The sequence below is a fragment of the Amphiprion ocellaris genome, chromosome 9, assembly GCF_022539595.1.
Source record: "Amphiprion ocellaris isolate individual 3 ecotype Okinawa chromosome 9, ASM2253959v1, whole genome shotgun sequence".
Lineage (NCBI taxonomy): Eukaryota > Metazoa > Chordata > Actinopteri > Pomacentridae > Amphiprion > Amphiprion ocellaris.
In genome coordinates, this window is record NC_072774.1 from 6,852,003 (window position 1) to 6,877,169 (window position 25,167).

The following is a 25,167-nucleotide window of genomic DNA, read 5'->3' on the forward strand; positions in this document are numbered from 1 at the left end:
GAGTTTCTCCGCAGCAACAAATGCAGCATCCGTGGTTGTCTGACAACTCAAGCTGCTCGCCGCCTTGAGCAGAAATCTACGGTACTGAAAAACACAAAGACCCAGAAGCCCGCTGTCCACTCATAGAAAACACTGAATGCCGTCTACACACACACACACACACACACACACACACACACACACACACACACACACACACACACACACACACACACACACACACACACACACACACACACACACACACACACACACACACACACACACACACACACACACACACAGTCTCTCTTTATGCTTTTGAATCAGTCATCCTGAGTTTGCACTCGCCTCATATTCACGTCTATTTTTACACCAGGACAATGAACTCCAGCACAGGCCATGTACTCTTCTGGAAAATGAGTTTATTCATATCATACTCATTCTTATTTTTACACGATGCTAGAAAATGAGGGCATTCATAATTCATTGCCACTGTAAAAAAGAAATAAATCTGTGGGTAATCGGATGAACACAATTAGTTCAATTGGCTTAGAGGGACTGTATGAAACTTATTTGGGTGATTAAGGAAAGCTACTGAGTGACTTTTTACCAGATAACAAATAAAAATAATGAATGTAATATTGGTTTATTCATAAAAACATAAAGTCTGTCGTTTTTCACTAAGAGCTACTAACTGAATCGTTCTTACCGCTGTCTAAAGTGAGTACAGGATGGGCTACAGGGATTTTTTTCTCTTCTTTTGTCCTCAACATTGTCTTTTTTTTACTGCAAAACTATGAATAAATTATGAGCTCATACAACCACTGAATCTATTGTGGACATTTACATCCTTATACGTGCATTATATTTAAAATTTTCTCCTGTTGCTTGGATTTTGTGTTCTTCTTAACAAAACTAAAGGCATTTCCACCATAAATTGATGCAAATTGGTGCACAAATACTCACCAGAATGCAGGAATAGAAGTGTCCCGTAAGACATTTTAATTAAATCTGAAAACTAACAGCAGACACTCAATCTGACTGGACTCCTCTTTGACATTTGGAAGTGGATGAATGGTACATTGCATGTTTTACATCTACATATTAATTTGCAGCATTTTTTCATGTTATTTATGCTTAGTTTGGATTGATAATATCACAGTTACAAGCAGAACATCACAACAAACCCAAGCTTCAACCTCTAAACATCATTAATATTTCAATCTCTGAACTGGAGTCGGATTATGTCAGGACTTTTACAGTTGTTTCTTTCCAACCTCAAACATCTGGGAGTTGGTCATAGAAAGATATTTTGCATATATATAGGTTTATTCCATCTCAGATCATCTTTGTTCAACTATGTAGAAGCATTTTAAAACTCCAGATCTCTATTTTGGTCACGCTATTTAGCAATGGTTTGTTTTTATAGTGCAGTTTATACTTTCTCCATCAGTGGTGAAAGTTCAATAATTTTTTTTAAATTTTGGGACCAGGTATTTCATATTAAAAGGTATTCTATATGTACTTTTTTGTATTATTGCAACATGCAGGTACATGTGGTTCAGAAAATATCACTAGTTGACTTCTCAATATTTTTTGGGGAGCTCAAACAAGGGGCTTTCATGTCAGCTTCGACTGTTTTTCCTGTTTCAACTCAACCCTAATCAGACTATTTGATGCACTTGTTTAATATTGCAGAGTCTGAATCAATGTCATGATGAGAAATAACTGAGAAAATTTCATGTTTTTATCTTTAAAAATTCTTGAGATATTGCTGGTCAAACAGGTCAAATTTCAATGTGTGAAAACATGCTGGAAGTGGGTCAATTGGCTTTTTTTATGCATCTTGAAAAGTGTTACATATTTCAAGCTAAAATTTCACAGATATCTTCACAAATACTCATATTTTATGTTATTAAAAAATCAGGCAAATTAGAGATTGTTGAGCAGAAAAATTTGAGACGATGAGCTCCACTGTGTTTGGACTGATTCTGTCTATGGATGCAAAAACAAAAAATACAAATCTTGTGTGAATGTGTGCAGGTTTAAGGTGTGCAGGTATATGCGTGTTACCTCTGGGCACCTGTAGTGTCGGAGCAGGCGTTTCGACTCCCTCCCCAGTCAACAGGTCTCCTCTTCAGCAGCCCCTTTGCACTCAGCCAGTCTGTAATTACTGCCTCCACTGGAGAGGAATACCAGCAGGCGCAGACACACTGGGAGGAACAGCAACAACAGCGAGGAGCAGCGTTTCAGCCCACAGCCACCTTCCACGACTTCTAAACACCTGCAGCCAGCTGCCGCTCCCGAAGATCTAATGAGCAAACGAAGACTTTAATGACACAAACTTTATCATTCACAGAGACTATCTGCAGCCCAGACTGTTTACCTCATCCCTGTGGCCTGAGCACGGCTCTGCTCAGACGGAGACACATGGCTGTGACAGAAAGCTGTGAGCTGCCTGTACATGATTCCCTTGTTAGAAGAGCCAGAAAAGGAGGCAGGAACTCAGGCTGGACACTACGTCAACTCAACACCGTATGGCACGCCATGTGGCAGCAAGGAACTAGAGTTTTCCAAGCGTGGAGCAACACAGGACATAGAAAACACACATACAGCTCATCTCCTCAACATAGAATTGAGTAAAAGATTATAATTTGATGAAAAAGGGACTTTTGGTTATTTTTACACTCAAACTTGAGCAGCTTCCACATTTATAGAAACGTGGGTGAACCTCGGTGTGATTTACACACTAGTTTTTACAACAATTCTTACTCACTGCAACGTTAAGTAGCTTCTCACACACACACACAACAAAAGAAAGGTGAACCAGAGTGATGAATGCCCCCTTGAGCTTTCCTAAAATCTTCCTCCCGCACATCCTCACTATAAAAATAGATTACAAACATGCCTCGACTCCAAATCGAGCTCCACTCACTCATCAATATACAGCACAGTAATAGAGGTGGGTAGCTTCTGCCCACACTTTCTGGTCCTCACTGAAGCTCCCCATGACGGGGAGTTGCACTGTATTATTCCACCGCCTATGGCATGATGCATGGCAACTGGGGAAGGGGTGGGGGGGGTCACTCTGTAATCTGGGAGCACCATCTGTGGCTGTCAGCTGAAGCTGCCACTTAGTGGGCCCTAACACAATCAGCATGTCAACACTTGCCAACAATTGGAGCTTCCACAGTCGCCTCTAATATGCCAGAAAATTCTAAGTACGGAGAAAAAACTGTCTCAGAAAGGAGCTGATTCAGGCTCGATTTAGAGGAGACTGATTCATGTCACGGGCAGACGGAGTGATTTTCTCTCTGTGGTGATGAATGAACATCACACACACTCATTTTAACTGAAAATACATGACAGTATGGTGGATGGAGAGGTGACGTCTGTCTGTATGAGCAGCAAACACACACTAGATGGTGCCAAACTCTTCTGACTGGCAAAAATAATCATCACTCTGGGTTCCATTTTTACAATGTCATCCCCTCACAACATAGAAAACTGCATTTATGGATGCCGGTTGAATTATTGTGATGAACTTAGCTGCCATTTTTACTCAGCGTTTAATTAAAACAAAGCCTGATCAGCATCATTTGTCAGTGAAACACGAGTGGAGTACATCAATTCAGTTTCACAGCAATAAATCAACCCAGGAATTGTCACAATCCGTTTCATTTATGGTCTCTCGTATTTAGACATGTGAGATCTCAATTTAATTAACACTCCAGATACTAACTTTCTGCTATGAAATAAAGCGTTGCATACTAGAACTTTGATAGGGACCTTTCCAAAATCCAAAATGTTCATCCCTAGCCAAATTTTTCTTTCCTCAATATGTTTCTTTTGGTTAGCAATGACATAAACATGTCACACTTTTATTTAAGATACCATGTCCAAAATGACTCATACCCCCTGAAATTATTGCAAGAAAATGCACCTTTTATATTGTTCCAATGGCTTTGTTAATTTCTACCATGTTTTACAGCATTCTAATACACTATAAACTGAGACCAGCTGTTGCAGTAGTTCTCTAGTCAGTTGCTAGTCAATTGCTAGTGATGAATTAAATCAAAATGCTCGCTGAGCTGCTGTTAAAGTCTGTCACTGAGAGAGAGCTGCACATTGTGTCTGCTCACACGATCAGGAAAGATTATAAAGTCATATCCAAGTGTTTTCAAGTGTCAGTGGAATCAGTGCAAAGCAGCATCAAAAAGTACAACAAGAGTTCCACACTGGAAGTCTCAAAGGGCTGGCAGGGAGACAAAAGTCACCCTGATGTTGACAAGGTTGGTAGAGGCCACGAAGAATCCAAGCATCAGCACCAAGAGCATGCTGATATCATAATCTCAAAGCTGACACTGAACAAGGCTGGTCTCCATGGATCAGACCGAGAAGGACTCACAAAAGCTCAGCTGGACAAGGAAGAAAGTCTGTACCGGGATGAGATGAAAAAGCAGTAGTTTGGATACAAAGAAAGGAGAAGGATTCAAGGCCAAGAACAGCATCCCCACGATCAAAAATAGAGGGGGGAAGGTGATGCTTTGGGCCTGTTTTTCAGCTGATGGAACAGGCGGTCTTCATGAGAAAAGAGGAAACACTGAGATTGTGGAGGAGAACATCAGGAAGTCTGCAGAAAAACTGCTCCTTGGGCAGCATTGGAGCTTCCAACAAGACAATAATGTGAAACATGGAGCCGACGTGGTGAAGAAATGGTGAAGAGAAAACAATGAGAAGATGTTGGAGCGTCCCAGCCAGAGTCCAGACCTGAATCTATCCAGAATGTGTGGAGGAAGTGAAGAGCAGAGTGATGGAGAGGAAGCCTTCAAAGAGCTGGAGATGGACACTTGAAGGAACTAAATCCCAGTGGAGACATCAATGCTGCTTAATTAATATCAAAATATAACCAAAATCATCAAATAGTAGAAAAAAGCTAAAAGACAGACATCTCAAACATGCTGGGAATTAGTGGTGGTTTCATTTAATCTTCTTAAATGCAAAAAACACTTAATCACATAAAATGTGTAATACGTCAATTTTTCAATCACACACATGCTGTCAGAGTGAAGGAAGAGCATTTGTGTTAAGGTTTAAATTTCCCTTCAGTACATTTAAATGTGCCTTTAAACCAGAGTTCTTCAGCTGCCAAAAAGCTGAGCGTACAACTCTTAGGACGAATATTTAATACAAAAAAACACTGAAGGTATAATCTCATAAATGCATAATTAGCAACTTAAATACTGAGTGAGACATGACATTCACCCTCAATCTGAAAGATAATTTTAAAAAAAGAGGCAAGTCTTGTGTTAATGAAAAAGTAGCATCATTTCTCCTGTGTGTAAAACAGATGTTTGGCACAGGGAGCAGATTCAGAAAGCATGTACTGCAGAGATACATGCAGAAATACAGTGAGTGTCATAAACAAACCAAACCCAAGCCGTAGGAAACAGTTCATACTGATGTGTCTTTGATTCTCTGCAACCATCTCAGCTCTCCTGTGTTCTGATACCTTCAAAGGGCGGTGTCTGAGGTCTGCAGGCATGTTAAAAAAAAAAAAAACATCACACAGTGCCTGTCCAGAGTTGTTGTAGGACTCTTCCTCTGTGTACTTCAGCATCATCTGGCCCTGGAGCGCTTGACAACAATCGTACCAGCTACCATATCATACACAGTCCTGTTGTGCTGGAAGAACAGAAGTGTGATGAAGGCTGGGAAAAAGAAGGCAATAGAAAAGTTCTTGTTCAAGGCTCGGACAGTTGATCTGTGGAGGGAGACAGAAAAAGTTTCTCTGTTACATGATGTGAATCAGGTCGTAGTTAAAATTAGAGAGCGCACCATCGCAGAAAATGCAGAACAGGTGCAAAGTGTTGCAGACTTTTACAGGGACAGTCGGGTTATTGGCACTTGGAGTCTTTCTGTTTCAACAAATATTAGATATTAGAAGTAACTCCAGTTCTGTGAGCATGTAGGAAGTAGAACAATGGAGGTTTGCTATGTTAGCTTATCTGGTGAATTTTACATTGTTTTTGGTGATGTTAGAGAGAAGACTGCAATTAGACAAGGACATCAGGAGGACAGAAATAAAGCGTTCATTGTCCTCCCAGAGGAAAATCAATCGGTGTTGAAATGCAGTAGTTTTTCAAATGTAGTGATGGATATCGTTAACATTTTAACAGCGCTACTACTCTTATAAATACTGCTTATTAATCTGATCCTTTAATAGCATTATGTAGTATTATTGGTTTCTTATTTTCAAAGAAAAAACACTTTAAATACGTTTAAAAAATAATTAACTTAGCTTAATTTCTGTTGTTTTTTTACTATAATTATTCTTTTTCATTCTTCACTTTTAAGAAAAAAAAATATATGCAGGGTTTTGTCTATAACAATGAAAACAACTTTTTGCCAGATGTTTGCACATATTGATCAAGTTTCTGCTTTTGTATGTAAAGACTTGTACTTGTAGTGCTGAGCAATGTCAACACTGACTCTAGTCAAATGTAACCACAGTTTTTGAATGTTTCTCCAGCACTGTCACCAAAAGGAGGCTCTGCATGCATGCTAACAGAGAGCTGGCTTTCTTCTGTATTGGGATTAGCAAAAATGCTTCCTAGAGTTGATGAGAAAAATGTGCAAGATACCATTTGCGCAACAAAAACCAACAGAAAATATATTGTCTTGATTTATCTAGTACCAATAGCAGACTTGATCATGTTGGAGAAATCCAGTATTTAATAATTTAATACCAGGATTCGGTGTCTGCAACTGTAAGAAGTATGTTTTTCTCACCCATAAACTACCCTAAAAGAGGTTCTACAGGTGCAGTTTTGGTTGCATTAAATCCACCCACGAGTTCCTGCAACGGAAAACAGCTTTTACGAAACTTCTGACATAAACCATTTAAGATGAGCTACTCACGCAGATAGAGAGACGTTAGTCGCCGGCACCACAAGAACCCTGTTGGGCTGAACCAGAACTGACGAGTCACATGTGACAACTCTGAGTCCAATGAGAAACTTTCCTGGAGTGGCTCCTCCAGCTCCCCAAATGCACACGATCTAAACAAAGAAAGAAGCCATCACTCAACTGTATGGTGTCTTTTAACACTTCACAACACAAATTCAGACTTAGGATAAAACTTTAATATGAGTGCTCACCTCATAAAAACACACTAATATCCGGTACACAAGAGCAACAAGCATCATTTTCTGTAGCTCCTCCATCGATGTGTCTTCATCTATTTCCTCCACTATGAAATGCATGGCGAACTTGGAAACATCTCTGCAAAACAAAAGAAAATTAACTGAAATAATTGGTTTGCTTTTAAAAGGAGTAAAAAAAAAACCACAAGCTTGATTGTGTTTTTGTCACCACTATTTACAGAAACTCACTTGATGCCACTGAGGTGCATAATACTGATGATTATGGTTGCTTTGATGAAAAACAATATGAAGAAATCCACCATTTCAGCCATTAATCTTTGGAGAGGTGAAGGAATGCTATACTCCCGACCTGGTGGAAAGTAACAAGAAAGAAAAGTCAAACAGGTGCATTGATTTGTGGCTAAAAAGGCTTCATATAAAATCATTGCTTTCATTCAGTCACAGGAGCATTTGTTGATGATGAGGCCTGGCCAGCAGCCAGCGTTCCACTTTATGCCAAGTTAGTTCAATGGGAGACAACTACCATTACAGATAGTGGTGAATTTGTGGATTTGGATTGTCTATGGCCCTGGCCTGACTTTCCTTTGTGCATGAGTTTACTGCCACTTTTCTTGCATTCCTGCCACCAAGACTGAAATGCACTGTTGTTCTTAACATCATTAGAAGCTTAAGAAAATTCAAATGCTCTTTGAATTGTGTAAAGCGGTTGTGCCCAAATCATAAAACAGACCCAGACTAAAAGGTACAGAAAAGTACTGTTAAAGTACTGCACTCAGACAGCGGAGCATGAGCGGAGCGAGTGAGCCAGGCAACAACAAGCCTCGCTCCACACCTGCTTATTTGGTAAAAAAACAGGTAAGAGATTTGTTTCTTGGTAAGAGAGAAAATGCAATGTTGATTTAGCCTTTAAAAGTCTTTACTGTGTGATCATCAAACTGTAAAAGTTAGCCGTTTAAGTTTTAGCATCAGCCTTAGGCATACATTATCTAATTATACTAGCAGCCCCCCCACCCCCCCCCACCCTTAAAAATCGGCTTCAGATATCGGCCATCGGCTGAAAATTTTTTTAAAAATCGGTATCGGCATCGGGCTGCACAGTGGTGTAGTGGTTAGCACTTTCGCCTTGCAGCGAGAAGATCCCTGGTTCACGTCCCGGCTTTCCCGGGATCTTTCTGCATGGAGTTTGCATGTTCTCCCTGTGCATGCGTGGGTTTTCTCCGGGTACTCCGGCTTCCTCCCACAGTCCAAAAATATGCTGAGGTTAATTGATCATTCTAAATTGCCCGTAGGTGTGAATGTGAGAGTGCTTGTTTGTCTCTGTATGTAGCCCTACGACAGACTGGTGACCTGTCTAGGGTGTCCCCTGCCTTTGCCCGAGTCAGCTGGGATAGGCTCCAGCCCACGCCCCCGCGACCCTAATGAGGATTAAGCGGTGTATAGAAAATGGATGGATGGTATCGGCATCGGCCTTTGAAAATCCCATATCGGTCGACCTCTAATTAGAATACTGTAGAACATGGCAGAAATTAACAGGAACATGTGGAATGGTATAGAATCTGCATTTAGTGCTACAATTGCAAGGAACATGCACAATTTTGGGCATGTTGTTTGTAGTAAATATATAAAAAATACAGACATAGCTCAAATCTAAATGTCTTGTAGCTTGTAGTGTTCTGTCACTTGTTTATGTCATTTCCAGCCAGAAGAAACTTGATGGCCAAATATAAAATCATTATAAACTTAAAGTTGCCAAGGGTATGAATAATTTGGGGTTAAATTGTAAGTAGACAGGGGTGTGTCCACATAGTTTTACCCGTATGGTGTCCGTAAAGTTGTTATAGTTGTCTTTAAACTGACATTTTTCACAACCTGCAGACATAAAGCAGCAGTTTTTGTGTTTACCTGGTCTCTGAGCGTTTCCATTCTCCTGCGGCTGCTGAGCGGCCACACCAGCCCCGCCGGCGGCGTCGCTTCCGCGGCTGCTCGGGGAGGTGACCGCCGGCGGATAGGGCGACAGGGGGAGACCAAACGGACTGGAGTACCAGTTCTGGGAATTAAAATCCAGAGCCGTAGACGTCCCGCTGGGTGGCTGTAGATAATACGGGCAGGGCATGGCTGACGCTGCCAGCCAGCTCTGCCAGTTCACATATCCAGTGTAGTACTGCCACATCCATGCCTGCAGCTTCTCGCAGTACTCCGTCGTGGCGCAGCTTCCGGCGGCGTCTTTCACGGCCTCGGCTCCGTTCCGTTCGCCTGTTCTCGGAGGAGCCTCGGCAACGACTGTCTTAATCGAGTTAGCAAAAGGTTTATCCTTTTCTTTATCGACTTCCATATTTGTGTTGTCTTTGTCGGCCATGTTTGATGGCGTTGGGGCGCGTCATACGGGAATAATTCATCTAAGACGAAGACGGGAGAAGTGTGAAATTAATGTTATGAACGAGAAAAACATTATTGTTGTCTATTACATCAAAACAGATTTGATTTTTTATTAATTTGTTCAAAACAGACACAATCACAAAACTCCTCACAAAATCGCGACAAATTGTGAAACGGTCTCCCCCTCTGTCTGGATGCAGTGGCACACTCCAATAACTTCCTGCTGTTACAGGAAGCGGCCACCGGGATGCAGTATTTCTCCCAAAATAAAAGCTGCTGTGATATTAATGATATTCAGGGTCTCCAAGTTCATGTTATGCAATAATTCAAATCAGTATGTAACGCAGCAAAACATGTCAGAATGTAGCTTTTGGGTTTGTTTGAATGATCCCACTTCCATGTTTAATTAAAATATGAATATTTAGCACTTAATTAATTAGATGCCTTTTAATTATTTGCTGGAAAAATGTTCTGCTTGCAGCTTCACACTGGTGCATGCTGGTCGAGTAGTTTGAGGACAAATCTGCTGCCTAGTATACATAGCAAATCTTTGGATTTGACAAGTTTTTCATGCATAATTTTGTAGGATTTTTTGCTTTACTTTTAAAATTAGTGAGGCAATTTGTTAGAGTATAGAATATTGTATAAATTAGTCAGGTTAATGTGTATTATACATAATATTGCACAGCTTTAACCTTAAAAATGTATTTTGTTAATAGTGAAAATGTTTATTCGGTATAAGGAATATTTTGGTTCTTGCATGTATAATGTTGTATGGAGTTAACTTTATCTATCAAATTAATCAGGTAATTTGCTAGAATATATAATAATATAGTTTCTGAACCTTAATATTTAAGTTAGTCAAGTTAATTTGTATTATATATAATATTGTAGGGCCTTAACCTTGCTCTAAAGTATGTATTCTACAAGATTTTGAAGGGTTTTACCCATAATTTTTATATTACTCATTAAATTTCATATAATAAATAATACTGTGGGTCTTCACTTTATTTTTTGAACTTTTTAAACTAATTTGTAATGCCATTCTTATTTTTCTCCTGTAAAGCAGTTGTTTTAAATATTATCTTTAAATAATGACTTAACTAGATCCTATTAACTTCTAAAGCAATTTATTATTTTGTACGTATATTTTGATTTATAGTGAATTTTTAGCTGACCAATATTTTTTCTGCTAGAAATGATAGAAATGTTAAAAAAAAACTGTAGCTATTTTCCATTTTTTGTTACATTTTTACTAAGAATTCCACGCCTAAATTACACACTTTCTCAATAATCAGTGTCAAAGTCTTTATTTGTTGTTATTTTGGATGTATTACAGATTAAATGATTAACCCATCATGACCAATAGATTCATTTCAGTTAATAGAAAAACTGAAAATAGTAACCAAGACAGTATTTGTTTGTGTGGAGCCACTGGGTCCTCTTAAGACTAACAAAGGAGCCCTTAAGTCGATTCAGAACAATACAAGAATTCACCAGCTGATGGTGTGATTGTGTTTAAAGGGGTCAAACCATTTCAAAGAAGGTCTGCGTCTTAAAACCTGCACACACACACTACCCAAAGTAAGCTTAATCCTTAACAATGGGGTATTCAAAAATTTAAAATTAGGAAGCATTCTGCACCAAAGAAAAAATGTATTTGATCCATGCATATTAAGAAATTACACTTATTTAAAACATGCATATATCATTATGTTCCAAGTATGTACAAGAGTTAAAGTAATGCCCGTGTGCATGTGGCGTGGTCTTATACAACGTGGCACTCGAGACAAACGAACCAGCTCATCATTAGTCGGCGCTCATTGTTGCCTGACCGCCACCTGGGGTCACAATCATTCACTAAAGCCTGGAAATCTTTTGGAGAATTTATGCCTCAACCTACTGCTCCAAAGAACCCTAATTAAAACGAATTACGTGCGCTTGCTCGAGCTCCACGTCTGTGCATCCGAGACAAGAGGCCTGCCACAATCGGAGGTCAACGTGCTCGACCCCAAGCAGGGATTTTCGGCCTCCCCGGTCGCCCACGTCCTTGTCCTCAGAGGGCTGCGCTCATGGAACATGTCGCTTTTTCTTGTTGCAACAAAAGGCCTTTGTGCAAACCCCCCACCCTCTCTCCATGTAGCGTTTAGATTAGTCTCTCCAGCCAAGCCGCTTTATTCCCCCTCACTATAAGATGTGTAATCTAATGTTTGAACAACTTATTTGCTTTAATTCAAGTCTGGCAGCCAGCCCTGTAATCTAAATCACATTACATTCTAGGAAATACTGATCAAGACTCCAGAAATGATCACATGGTGCTAGGAAAACGAGGGCAGTGTTCTGGAGTGTTATTGACTTCCACGCGATTAGTTTGGCTTTCAAAGTAGCTTTTGCAAAAGCTCAGTGCGTTCTGATTTAAATTCATTTTTGACACCAGCAGACAAGTAACTGCTACACAGACTTGAGTATCACAGTTCAGATTTTATTGGCATGTTTAGCAACAGCTCAGTGCATTTGGTGTGTTGATAAGAAAGATGTCAAGGCCAGAAAAGCTCCAGAGGAATTATGGTGCCTTCACATAGGTCCTCATTGCAACAACATCACCCATGACACATTTCTATCGAGACAGGAGTCAAAATGTTAGAAATTCTTAATTTACCAACAATAGGAATGTTCAAATTAATCAGGTAATTGGTTGATTACTCACAGCTGTCAGTTTGCCATCCTTAATTTCTCGCTCTAGTGTGGTCGTCTTGTCATCCCAACTCTGTTCCTGCATTAGTTTGCCATTCTCACAAGTGATGGTGGTCTGAAAAGTACAAGTCAGGAGTCAGAAATGCACTAAAATGTGTTTGAAAGATGGTTCATATTGAGAGGACAACCCACTTTGGTGTTGCGGCCATCTGCGGTTGTCTCATCGAACTGCTCGTTGAGCTTGAATTTGATCTCTGTGGTCTTGAAGGTGCTCTCAGACTTCATTGAAATGAGACCATCGTCCCCCACGCTGATCATCAGGTTGGGCTTTGCCAGGTTGCCCATTTGGCGAGTGGCAAAGTTCACACCTTTAAAACACAAAGGGGGCTAAATTAAGACAGTGTTTCAACTCTGAAACTCATACATGAAACGTAAAGCTTATGTTTAACAACTTGCTGGTGCTCCCCTTTAAAGTTACAACCTCCTAAAGTAACACAAAGCAAATTAACAGCCACGTTACCGATTGCCTTCATGTATTCATCGAAGTTGTCGCTGGACTCCAGAGTCCAGGTCCCGGTGAACTGCTCGACCATGATGCTGAGGATGAGGCGCTGAGGGCTGCAGGATTCTGAAGCGTTTCCACGGTGAGGCGCGGAGAGACTGACACGCTGCACCGAGACTCTATTTGAAGGCCGGACGACCACGTGGTTTGGTGCGGAGCCACCAATCAGCAGCAGGTGCGCAGGTTGCCATAGAAACGCGCGGATCAAGGAGGGGGCGTGCCCTTAAAAATTCAGATTGTGATGATGTGTTTGATAACGTGTGTGCGTCCGTGCGTGTGTGTGTGTGTGTGTGTGTTCAACCTGATTTCTGTCAGTCGGTTATATTTATGCTAGTAGACTGCAGCACAAAATGATTTACAGAACAACATGAATAAAAAACAAAACATACAAACAACCCCACCTTCCCAAATCTCCTATAGTTATGAATGAAAGACTCAACAAAAATAAGACCAAAAGTCTGAGGAAATGTTGTTAGAAATAAATCCAATGAGGAAACACCCAAAAATGGTGCAATTCAAATACTCAAAATAACAAAACAATAATTTAAAAAATCTAAGTTTTAAAGACAGAGAAAATAGACTAAAGTGAAATAGCAAAATAAAGAAATATTTTGTTTTTTTAAAGACATTATTATTGTTGTTGCTGTTGTAATAATAATAACAATTCTATTCATATTTTAAATGCATTTATTATCTTATTTATTTAACATTATTGACATTTTAAAATCCCGTTGTATATCCATTTTATGTATTTATATTCATCAGTACCCATTGAAAATCAAGCCAATCAAACCAATCAAGGTCTGGCTAAAAAGTTGCATTTGCTTTTAAAAATTCACCACTCTGTTATTATTATTATTATTATTATTATTATTATTATTATTATTATTATTATTATTATTATTATTGTTATTATTGTTATTATTATTATTATTATTATTATTATTATTGTTATTATTGTTGTTGTTGTTGTTGTTGTTATTTTTATCTTAATATAATTAATACGATATTTTAAGGATAATTAATAATGATAATTCTATTCATATTTCAAAATCCCAATGTTTAAATGCATTTATTTATACTTTTTAGTATAATTCCATCCTTTATCATTTCATAAATGTATGTTTGTCCTATTTTGTGATTCAGAATTTGTATTTCTATTTACCATTATTATCATCATTATTGCGCTTTTGAATTTTTCTCTTATCCTCTGGTGCGTTTATTTATGTATTTATGTAGCAGTCCCTCAGTTCAACATGCCACTACTAGTACTAATGCTAGTACTAGTACTTCTAATACTACTGCTACTACTGCAAATAATAAGTCTGATAAATTATAATTAGCATTAACATTTTAAAATCACATACTGTATCACTTCTATTTATTTATTTGTCTATTCATTTATACTTTTCTTTCTAATTATTCAGCACTCATTGAAAATAAAACCAGTCAAATCAAAAGGTAAATGGAAAAAGTAAATGTTGCTTTTAAAAATGTCACCACTCTGTGTTGCTCTCAGGCCTTCATGAAGTCTGTTCCATAATTACAACAAGACCACTGGTAGAAGACCTGAAGCTTCATAGGATAGAAGTGAATCTGACAAATAGGCAGGATCAAGACCATTAAGAGTTTTAAAACCAGTAAAAGGACCTTACATTCAGAGCACACAGAGGCTTTAAAACTGCTGTAATGTGTCTCCATCTGGTCCCAGTCAACATGAAGCTCAGTTTGAACACAGTTGTAGCTGAGTTTTATTCTTGTCAAGGAGGTTAGATGGCAGAATGTTACAATCCTGCAAGTAAAAAAGTTTGTCTTAGAGTTTCTGCATTGACCTGAGAAATAAAATCTCAGTTTCACTGCAGTAACATGATAAAATGCATTCTTAATTATGTTGATGTGAGGGTGAAAACTGAGATCCAAGCCAGAAACGACTCCACTTGTTGGCGTTGTTTCAATGCCAGTGTTTTCAGTTTCATATTAAGGTTACTCTCTCTGAATTTCACTAAAACACACTTCAGTTTTCTCTGTAATGAGCTATAGAAATGGTAACATTTTCAGAAACAGAGGTACAATACAAGTCCCTTCCTTTCCTTAGAGATACAATATATAATGAAAGCTGCAAGCAGCATTGGACGGGTCCTCGCATCCATGCTGGTCGGCGAATCCACGCACGTCCACCAGGTGGCGCTACGACCAAGAGTGCATGTCGGCCTACGAATGCGACGAGGGCCGGACTCTGATCACACACGTAAAATTTCAGGCAGATTGGAGCATGTACAGTAGAGTTAGACACCACTTCCTGTTTCATGGCGAAGGATCAATATTTCTGAGGATCGCCATGGCCACGCCCTTTGACTTTTGCGGAGCATTTTGATAACTTTTCATCAGGAGGCAGTGTTGCATATGCTGGGCAAATTTGATGTCTGTCGGACTTACCCCCGCTGAGCTATTAATCTCATCAAAATTCACAGCTAATTCAAGATGGCCGACTTCCTGTTGGGTTTAGGGTGTGGCCGTAATTGACTTTTCTGTCTTTCCTGATGTGCTGAATATGCATACAAAATTTTTTAGCTGTGGATGAAACGTCGTGCAAGTTGGCCTAATGACCAAATTTTCAACTTTCCAGGGGGCGCTATAGAGCCATTTTCCCACACACATGCGCAACTCCCGTAAAATATCAAATTTTTCGCCAGTCCTGATGAGCATGCCAAGTTTCACGCGTTTTGGGGTATGATAAGGCCGCCAAAAATGCATTTTCCACGTCCGTAGAAAAAAGCGGAATAATAATAATAATTCCTTGCATTTCAATAGGGTCTTCGCACCATTCGGTGCTCGGACCCTAATAATTAAAGCTGCAAGCAGCGTTGGACGGGTCCTCGCATCCGTGCCGGTCGGCGAATCCACGCACGTCCGCCAGGTGGTGCTACGACCGAGAGTGCATGTCGGCCTATGGATGTGATGAGGGCTGGACTCTGATCACACACATAAAATTTCAGGCAGTTTGGAGCATGTTCAGGCTACTTATAGAGATTTTACTGTCCATCCACCAGGTGGCGCTGCGACCGAGAGTGTATATTGGCCTGTAGATATGATCAGGGTCGGACTCTGATCACACACAAAAAATTTCAGGCAGATCGGACCATGTACAGGCTAGTTATAGAGCATTTCCTTCTATCCACCAGGTGGCGCTATGACTGTGGCTGTATGTCAGCATATGGATGTGATCAGGGCAAGACTGTGATCATACATGTAAAGTTTGAAGCAGATTTGAGCATGTTTAGGGTAGTTACACAGCAGTTGATATTTCATGGCAAAGCATCAAAGTTCAGGAGGCCGCCATGGCCACGCCCTCAGACTTTTGCGGAGCATTTTGATAACTTTTGATCACCCATGTGTGTAGTACATCCTGGCCGAATTTCATCTCTCTCGGTGTTACCCTGTTTGAGTTTATAGCTTTTGAAAATGTCTAAAAATGACCCAAAATCGTCAAAACATACGACAAATAATTCAAAATGGCTGACTTCCTGTTGGATTTTGGGCATGGGTGTCAATTACATTTTTGTGTGTCTTGACGAGTTACATATGTGTATCAAATTTTATAATTCTAGGTGACACGTACTGGCTGTAGTAACTGTTTGAAATTTTCCAGGTGGCGCTATGGAGCCATTTTGCAACACACATGTGCAGTTTCCCTAAAATATGAAATGGGTTGCCGGTCCAGATATGTGTGGTAATTTTGGCGAGCATTTCAGCATTTTTAACCTGTCAAAAAGTACTTTATTTATTACTGCAACGATGCGTTGCCACGGCAACAGTGTTTTATGAATCGTCAAAATCTTCACACTGTGGCATTGTCTAGGCGTGACCACTGAGCTGACCAATTTTCAAGATGATTTGACAAAGTTTCAGGCAATGGTAGGTGCAAATGTAATGACAATTTCTTCCTGTTGCCAATAGGTGGCGCTATGAGTATTTCTAAATTTATGAATGTGGATGTGTTCAGAACCGGACTGGTGTCCATCACATGAAATTTGGTCCGGATTGGATCCTTTCCAGCTGAGATATTAATAATTCAATTTTCATGGCGAGAAATCGAAATTCGCCACGCCGCCACAGACACGCCCTTTGACGACGAGTCACCATTTTCTCTGGGAATCATCATCAATGTCTTCTGGCTTATGTCACCAAATTTGAGGTGAATATCATCAATCTGCTCAGAATAGTACATCAAATTGTAAAAAATGTCTATTTCCTGCTACCACAAGGTGGCGCTATGACTGTCAATGTACATAACCACATGGATGTCATCAGGGCTGGACCCTGATGACACATGTAAAATTTCAGGCAGATTGGAGCATGTACAGCTGAGTTAGACACCACTTCCTGTTTTATGGCGAAGGATCCATTTTTTTGGGAGTCGCCATGGCCACGCCCTTTGACTTTTGCACAGCATTTTGATAACTTTCTATCAGGTTGGGCTGTTGCATGTACTGGCCAAATTTAAGGTCTCTCGGACTTACCCCCGCTGAGTTATTAATCTCAAAAAAATTTACAGCTAATTCAAGATGGCCGACTTCCTGTTGGGTTTAGGGCGTGACCGTGATTGACTGTTTTGTGTTTCCTGATGTGCTGAATATGCATACAAAATTTTGTAGCTGTAGATAAACCGTCGTGCAAGTTGGCCTAATGACCAAATTTTCAATTTTCCAGGGGGCGCTATGGAGCCATTTTGCCACACACATGTGCAACTCCCATGAAATATCAAATTTTTCGCCAGTCCTGATGAGCATGCCAAGTTTCATGCATTTTGGGGTATGATAAGGCCGCTAAAAATGCAATTTTAAATGCGACAGAAAAAAGAATAATTAAAGCTGCAAGCAGCGTTGGACGGGTCATCGCATCCTTGCTGGTCGGCGAATCCGCGCACGTCCACCAGGTGGCGCTGCGACCGAGAATGCATGTCGGCCTATGGATGTGATCAGGACTGGACTCTGATCACACATGTAAAGTTTGAGGCAGATTGGAGCATGTTTAGGGCAGTTACACAGCAGTTGATGTTTCATGGCGAAGCATCAGAATTCACGAGGCCACCATGGCCACGCCCTCAGACTTAAGGTGAGCATTTTGATAACTTTTGATCACCCATGCCTGGAGTACATCCTGGCTGAATTTCATATCTGTCGGTGTTACCCTGTTTGAGTTGATAGCTTTTCAAAATGTCAAAAAATGACCCAAAATTTAAGGTTGGTGTAAAATTCTAGAAAGAAGAAGATTAAAGAAAGAAAATACATAAAAAAGAAGCAATTAAATAAATGGGAAAAAGTTAAGACAATTAAACTTTTATAAAGTATGGGGGGGAAAAAAGATGTAAGAAATTAAAGAATTGTATTTAATAAAGAAACAGGAAATTTGTAAAAAAGTGTTGTAGTCTTTTGCAGTTAATTGATGGATAGGCATAGTGAGAGACAGCCAGACAATGGGGTAGAAATAAGAATGAGAACAATTCATACAGCACGGGGTTGCGAGCGGGAATCGAACCAGGGCCTCAGCGTTGAGGACCTACTACATGCGTCAGTGGCTTAACCCGCAGAGCTATATGATCACACATGTTGCATGTCAGCAAAGGTGTACCAACCCAATAGAAGTCCAGGGGAAGGGTTAGGGTTGGAGAGGAAGGTCCTGACAGTTGTAATGTATCATAAAAAATTGATATATAAATTAAAATTTTTTCATAATTTAATATTAAGCCACTCAACCCAAAAAAATTATAAAATAAAGTTGGGGTTTTCCCTTCAGCATTGTGGTTGCACGTCTCCGATAGAGGATATTTAGACCCACAATGCTGAAGGGAAAACCGTGGATTAATTTCTCGGATTATTCTGTTGCTTAGTATTAATATTAAAAATATTTATGTGTCATATTAAATTTACCTTATTTTTCATTAATGCTGTAAGGACCTTGCTCTGTAACCCTAACTCTATCCCTAGACTTTCTATTGGATTTATACACGTTTACAAGGCGAGAACATATGTGCTCATGTAGCTCTACGGGTTACGCCTCTGACGTATGTACTTGGTCCCCGCCGCTGAGGCCTGGGTTCGACTCCCGCTTGTACACCCCATGCTGTATGCGCTGGCCTACCTCTTATTTCTAACCCCGTTGTCTGGCTGTCTCTCACTACGCCTATCCAAACAAAAAGTGAAAGAGACTACTACACTTATTTAAATAGTTAAATGTTTATTTACAAATAAACACCTTAAAGACAATAACACTTTTACTAGGAATTAAACACAATTTACTATGAAAACTTTAAATATACAATTACACATTAAAATCTACTACAAGTTCTTAAAATAACAAACTACAACAGTTTATCTAAACATTTAATATTGAAAATAATATTTTAACTCATCACATCCAATAATACTTTTGACTCAACAATTACACATTAAAAAGACAGAACATTTGGACATCTAATCTAATATTATAAAATCATACAGAATGACAAAAGACCAAGACTACACTTTTAAGATGAATCTAAATACAGACAAAAAATTTGAAAAACACCAGTGACACTTTTGAATATCTAATTACACAGAAGACACAATAACAAAATCCAAAAAAACAAATAAATTTACATATCTTAAAACGTTTTCTGTTCTGAAACAAAAACATCTGGTTGTTTCTTCAAACAGTTCCTCTTTCAATGTTCTGGGTTGCACTATGAATTGATTTACTAATAACTCTTTTCTCAAAACTGCTTCCCTCATAAAGTCTACTAATAGTTGAAATCATTGATCAAACTAATGTTACCTTCTGATCACCACTAACTATACTTTTCAGTGAATACAATCAAAGTTTCTGGACCATTTCTAAATAGCACACAGGTGAACATCTCACCAAAACTCAAATGGATACTCTAAATGTGAAATCAAGACTCATGTTCACAACTTTTAAGGCTTCGATTAAACAGAAATTTCTAACTAACAGAGAAGTACTAAGACACTTTGCACATTTCAGTCCTCACACTATCTGACATTTCAAACTAACAGACAACTACACATGGACATAGAAGACACGAGTCCTTGGACTATCTCAAGGTTCTAGTTTACAGACAGCTACTGTGAAACTTCGAAAATTTCAGCCCTCACACTGTGTGAAAGCTCATCTCCTCAGGACTCAAGAGGTCTGTACACTTAGAACATCTTGGAAATCAGGGTTCAACCCTCCAGCACAAAGCCTAAAGTCCAACCTCCTCACAAAAACTGTCGAGTCCAAACTCAAGTTAAAAATTAAAGCTGCAAGCAGCATTGGACGGGTCATCCGTCTTTCTCTACAAAACTCCTTTATGTCCCCGAACTGTGGCCTTGAAAACAAAAAATAAATAAAAGCTTTGCGCTCTTTGCGCTCTTTGCCTTTTTCAGGCAACTTCTGGGTTTTGCCAGGAACCACCCTTCAACTCCAATCCACTGACACTCCACACCACAGACCACAACCTTTCCACTCCGCTATCATCCTCCGCAAGGTTCCCAGTGGGGATTCGAACCGTGACCCTCCACATGACAGACACACAACCTATGTGTGAGCTATCTTTCACACAAGGTCCTTCGTGGACTTTGTTGTAATGATGGTTGAAAGAGGTTGTCATACAGCCAAAGTATGTATATATTGTAAATAAAGCTGCTGTAACAATGTAAATTTCCCCTGGAGTGGGGAGAAATAAAGAACTTTATCTTATCTTATCTTATCTTAAAAAGTGTCAAAAGAGCCCTGGGCTGGATTCGAACCAAAAACCTCCTGGATGAGAGGCAGATAACTTACCACTGCGCTATCCTTCCTACTGGGTGTAACCGTTAGTTTTCGTAAATGATGGTACACAAAACTATTAAGGAGGTGAAGATAATAAAGGTACTAAGGTGGATTTCAACCGGGGACCTTCAACATGCCAGGCAAAAAACTTACCTCTACACCACCTGTCCTACAAGATGCTGCTCTAACTTTGCTTAAATGATGCTAGCAATTAGTACTGGAGCATCCAAAGGACACATAAAAAGTGTGAGTGGGGATTTGAACCATGGACCTTCAATATGTGAGGCACAGAACTTACCTCTGCACCACATTTCCTACAAGGTGTTGTTGTAAATTGGCTTAAATGATGGCATCAATCAGTACTGGAGCAATCAAAGGACAAATAAAAGGTGTGAGTGGAGATTTGAATCATGTGAGGTACAGAACTTATATTGTAGGTTTGTTTCTGAGACTGAATACACCCAATCTCATCGGATCTGCAAAGCTAAGCAGGGTTGGGCCTGGTTAGTATTTGGATGGGAGACTACCTGGGAATACCAGCTGCTGTAAGCTTTTTACTTCTCCTCACAACCTGAACAAGACACTGCTGGTCATTCACTAGAGACAGCTATCAACTAAAACCTCTTGGTTTCTTTATTATACACTCTATGAGGTGGATAAGCTGCAGCTCATGCTGATTTATTGCTGGTTCTGGTTGGAGCCAAAGAACAAAGGCGTCACCTGTTGGAGCAGCTGATGTCCTGCAGCCTCTTCACCACAGAAAGCCTCTGACAGCTTCAATTTTTTACACTCTGACTGCAAGACACCAATCACATAGGAACATATACATGTGTGGAACAAAGAGCTGAACTGACACTCAACACGTGTTTGACCATTTATTGATAAAGACATTCAAACATGTCTAGAGATAGAACACCAACGCACGGTGTAAGAAAGGTCAGAACAGACTTCACCTGCTCAGGAAACTGAGGTCCTTCGGGGTGCAGGGAGCAATTCTGAGGACCTTTTATGGTTGTGTGGTGGTATCAGCCATCCTGTATGGAGTGGTCTGCTGGAGCAGCAGCATCACGGCTGCAGACAGGAAGAGACTAAAGAAACTGGTTAAGAAAGCAAGCTCTGTCCTGGGCTGGTGTTAGACAGGAGGATGATGACAAAGCTGTTGTCTATCATGGAGGACATCTCCCACCCCCTGCAGGAAACAGGACCATCACCAGGCAGCTCCTTCAGGGACAGACTGCTTCACCCACAATGTTTGAAGGAGGTCCTTCCTTCCTGCAGCAGTCAGACTGTGTTCAATCAAGCCTGCTCCCAGTAGTTCAGATCACCCATGAAGTAACTGCAATAAAATGTAAATAAGTCAATATGTGCAATTTCACAAGATTTTTTTTTTTACAAGCATTTCTATTTCTTCTCTAAGGAGAAAGCATCTATTTATATCTGTGCACTGAGTGCTGGTTTTCTTTTCACTTTTTTTCCTATCTGCTACTGCCACACTGAAAATTTCCCCACTGCAGAATCTACCTATCCATCCATCTATCTATGGTCCATCTACCTCCCTATCTATCTATCCATCCATCCATCCATCCATCCATCCATCTCTCTCACAGGTGTGGGGGTTGATTCACTTGTTCTCAATCACCTTAATCCACGAAGGCCCGGTTCTTCATTCTTCCGCTCTCTGCCAGACCAGAGACTTTGAAACCAGAACCTTTCTCCTACAATTAGTCTGGTTTCCCCTTTTTGTTTTCACCTTGGTTTAGTTATCCTTTCTGTGTTGGTTTTAGTTTCATTCGTTAAACTCCTTGTAATCTTTGACCTGTGTCTGCAGATGTCCTGTGACACCAATGATCCCATCTGATATTTAGCATGTTTTCAATTATTGGTCCCATTTCTTAAAAAAAAAAAAAAAAAAAAAAAAAAAGCCCCCTGAAATCTGATCAGATAAATGAATGTGAAACTACTTTGGGTCTGCTGCAGCTGCCTCCCTCTGATCTTGTTCCTGCCCACAGCACAATCTGATCAGTGAAACACTGAAGGACAACTTCAGCATGTAAAACATAAATAAGCAAAGGCTGCAACTCGTGATTATTTTAATTTTAACTTAACTTTATGTGCTGTTCAAAAACTTTATTTTTTCTGCAAATGTGTAGTGATTCCAAATCTTGGTTATTGATCTCCTTGATTACAAAAAAAAATCTGTATCGACCCGGAAAAAAAACAAACATGTCAGGCACCCTATGATGTTAACTGTTTGCCTGAATGTTTTTGTTTAAAATCCTCAGTAATAACCTTTGACTGGTTGCTCTTAACCCTGTAAAACTCACTGCTGCAAAAATACAACATCAGCTTATTTTTTAATTACTATTTTCTATTATATATATCTGAAATAAACCCTAATCTGGGGTCTGACAGCAGCGTGAGGTCAAAGAAGCTGCCATCAGCTGCTGCACTTCTGTCCGTCCAGCAGATGGAGCCATGGAGCTGCAGTGAAGTGAAGAGCAGCACAAGGCAACCACCACTTCCATCCACAGACGCATTCAATTTGACTGACGCTAATGTTTTATTGACTTCCAACCACTAAACCAATAAAAGCTGCAAGCAGCGTTGGACGAGTCCTCGCATCCGAGCGGCCCGACTGGCCCACGCATATCCACCAGGAGGCGCTGCAACTGAGAGAGTAAAGTTTCAGGCAGATTGGAGCATGTACAGGCTACTTACACAGCACTTCCTGTTTCATGGCGAGAAATCCAAAATGGCCGCCAAGTGGTGCAAAGATGTGATTAGGGCCGGACTCTGATCATACATGTAAAATTTCAGGCAGATTGGAGCATGTACAGGCTGGTTACACAGCACTTCCTGTTTCATGGCGAGAAATCCAAAATGGCCGCCAAGTGGCACAAAGATGTGATTACGGCCGGACTCTGATCATGCATGTAAAATTTCAGGCAGATTGGGGCATGTACAGGCTGGTTACACAGCACTTCCTGTTTCATGGCGAGAAATCCAAAATGGCCGCCAAGTGGCACAAAGATGTGATTAGGGCCGGACTCTGATCATGCATGTAAAATTTCAGGCAGATTGGAGCATGTACAGGCTGGTTACACAGCACTTCCTGTTTCATGGCGAGAAATCCAAAATGGCCGCCAAGTGGCACAAAGATGTGATTAGGGCCGGACTCTGATCATGCATGTAAAATTTCAGGCAGATTGGAGCATGTACAGTCTGGTTACACAGCACTTCCTGTTTAATGGCGAGAAATTCAAAATGGCCGCCATGTGGCGCTATGACTGTGAGTGTATATCAACCTATGGACGTGATTAGGGCTGGACTCTGATCACACATGTATAATTTGAAGCAGACTGGAGCATGTACAGGCTAGTTAGACAGCACTTCCTGTTTCATGGCAAGACATTCAAAATGGCCGCATTCCGCTGGTAACTATGGCCACGCCCTCAGACTTTTGCGGAGCGTTTTGGTAACTTTTGATCAACCATGACTGGTGTCCATCCTGACCAAATTTGAGCTCTCTCGTGGTTACGCTGTTTGAGGTTATAGCTTTTGAAAATGTCCAAAAATGACAAAATTGTCCAAAATATGAATCATATTTCAAAATGGCTGCATTCCGTGGCTCGCCATTTCCACGCCCTCAAACTTTTGCAGAGCGTTTTGATAACTTTTGATCAACCATGACGGGAGTACATCCTGGCCAAGTTTGAGCTCTGTCGGGGTTAAGCTGTTTGAGTTTATAGCTTTTGGAAATGTCCAAAAATGACAAAATTGTCCAAAATATGAATCATATTTCAAAATGGCCGCATTCCGTGGCTCGCCATTTCCGCGTCCTCAGACTTTTGCGGAGCGTTTTGATAACTTTTGATCACCCATGACTGGAGTACATCCTGGCCAAATTTCAGCTCTCTCAGGATTACGCTGTTTGAGTTTATAGATATCAAAAAATGTCCAAAAATGACTCATAATTCAAAATGGCCGACTTCCTGTAGCATTATGGGTAATGATGCAAGAAGCTTTTTTGTGCGTCTTGATGAGTTACATATGTGTACCGAATTTCAGAAGTCTAGGTCAAACACTGTCCGGGGGCTGAATTTTCTTAATTTTCTAGGGGGCGCTATTGAGCCATTTTGGCACGCACGCGTGCCATTTCCCTAAAATATCAAATTTTTCGCCGGTTCTGATGTGTGTGGCGATTTTCATGCGTTTTCGTGTATGTTTAGGGCGTCAAAAAGGCCGATTTCCCGGCGGACGAAGAAAAATAATAATAATAATAATTCTTAGGGTTTCAATAGGTTCCTCGCACCACTTCGTGGTGCTCGGACCCTAATAATAAATAATTCCTTGCATTTCAATAGGGTCTTCGCACCATTCGGTGCTCGGACCCTAATAATAATAATAATAATAAACCACAGAGTTTCAATAGGGTCTTCGCACCTGTTGGTGCTCGGACCCTAATAATAAACCCTAGCATTTCAATAGGGTCTTCGCACCGTTGGTGCTCGGACCCTAATAATAAACCCTAGCATTTCAATAGGGTCTTCGCACCATTCGGTGCTCGGACCCTAATAA

At 40.2% G+C, this 25,167-nt stretch overlaps 3 protein-coding genes across 3 annotated transcripts in view; all 3 read right to left on the bottom strand.

The window, feature by feature from the left end:
• LOC111570316 (ataxin-1-like) overlaps positions 1–2,262 on the bottom strand; it is a 31,197-nt gene extending 28,935 nt beyond the window's left edge. Inside the window, exon 1 of the mRNA XM_023273001.3 lies at positions 2,056–2,262. The gene's annotated coding sequence lies outside the window, so the exon portion shown is untranslated. The remainder of the gene's footprint in view (positions 1–2,055) is intronic.
• Positions 2,263–4,944: 2,682 nt separating this feature from the next.
• LOC111570302 (protein FAM8A1-like) lies at positions 4,945–9,675 on the bottom strand. The gene is made up of 5 exons (XM_035949424.2): positions 9,051–9,675; positions 7,377–7,497; positions 7,143–7,266; positions 6,904–7,043; positions 4,945–5,746 (listed from the first exon to the last, which is right to left on the bottom strand). Exons 1-5 carry the CDS (start codon positions 9,502–9,504, stop codon positions 5,602–5,604), a joined length of 984 nt encoding a protein of 327 aa, XP_035805317.1. The 5' UTR covers positions 9,505–9,675; the 3' UTR covers positions 4,945–5,601.
• Positions 9,676–11,985: 2,310 nt separating this feature from the next.
• fabp4b (fatty acid binding protein 4b) lies at positions 11,986–12,894 on the bottom strand. Its single transcript, XM_023272975.2, has 4 exons — positions 12,739–12,894; positions 12,411–12,586; positions 12,232–12,333; positions 11,986–12,141 (listed from the first exon to the last, which is right to left on the bottom strand). The coding sequence occupies exons 1-4, from the start codon at positions 12,809–12,811 to the stop codon at positions 12,088–12,090; spliced, it is 405 nt and encodes a 134-aa protein (XP_023128743.1). The 5' UTR covers positions 12,812–12,894; the 3' UTR covers positions 11,986–12,087.
• Between the last annotated feature and the right edge of the window lie 12,273 nt (positions 12,895–25,167).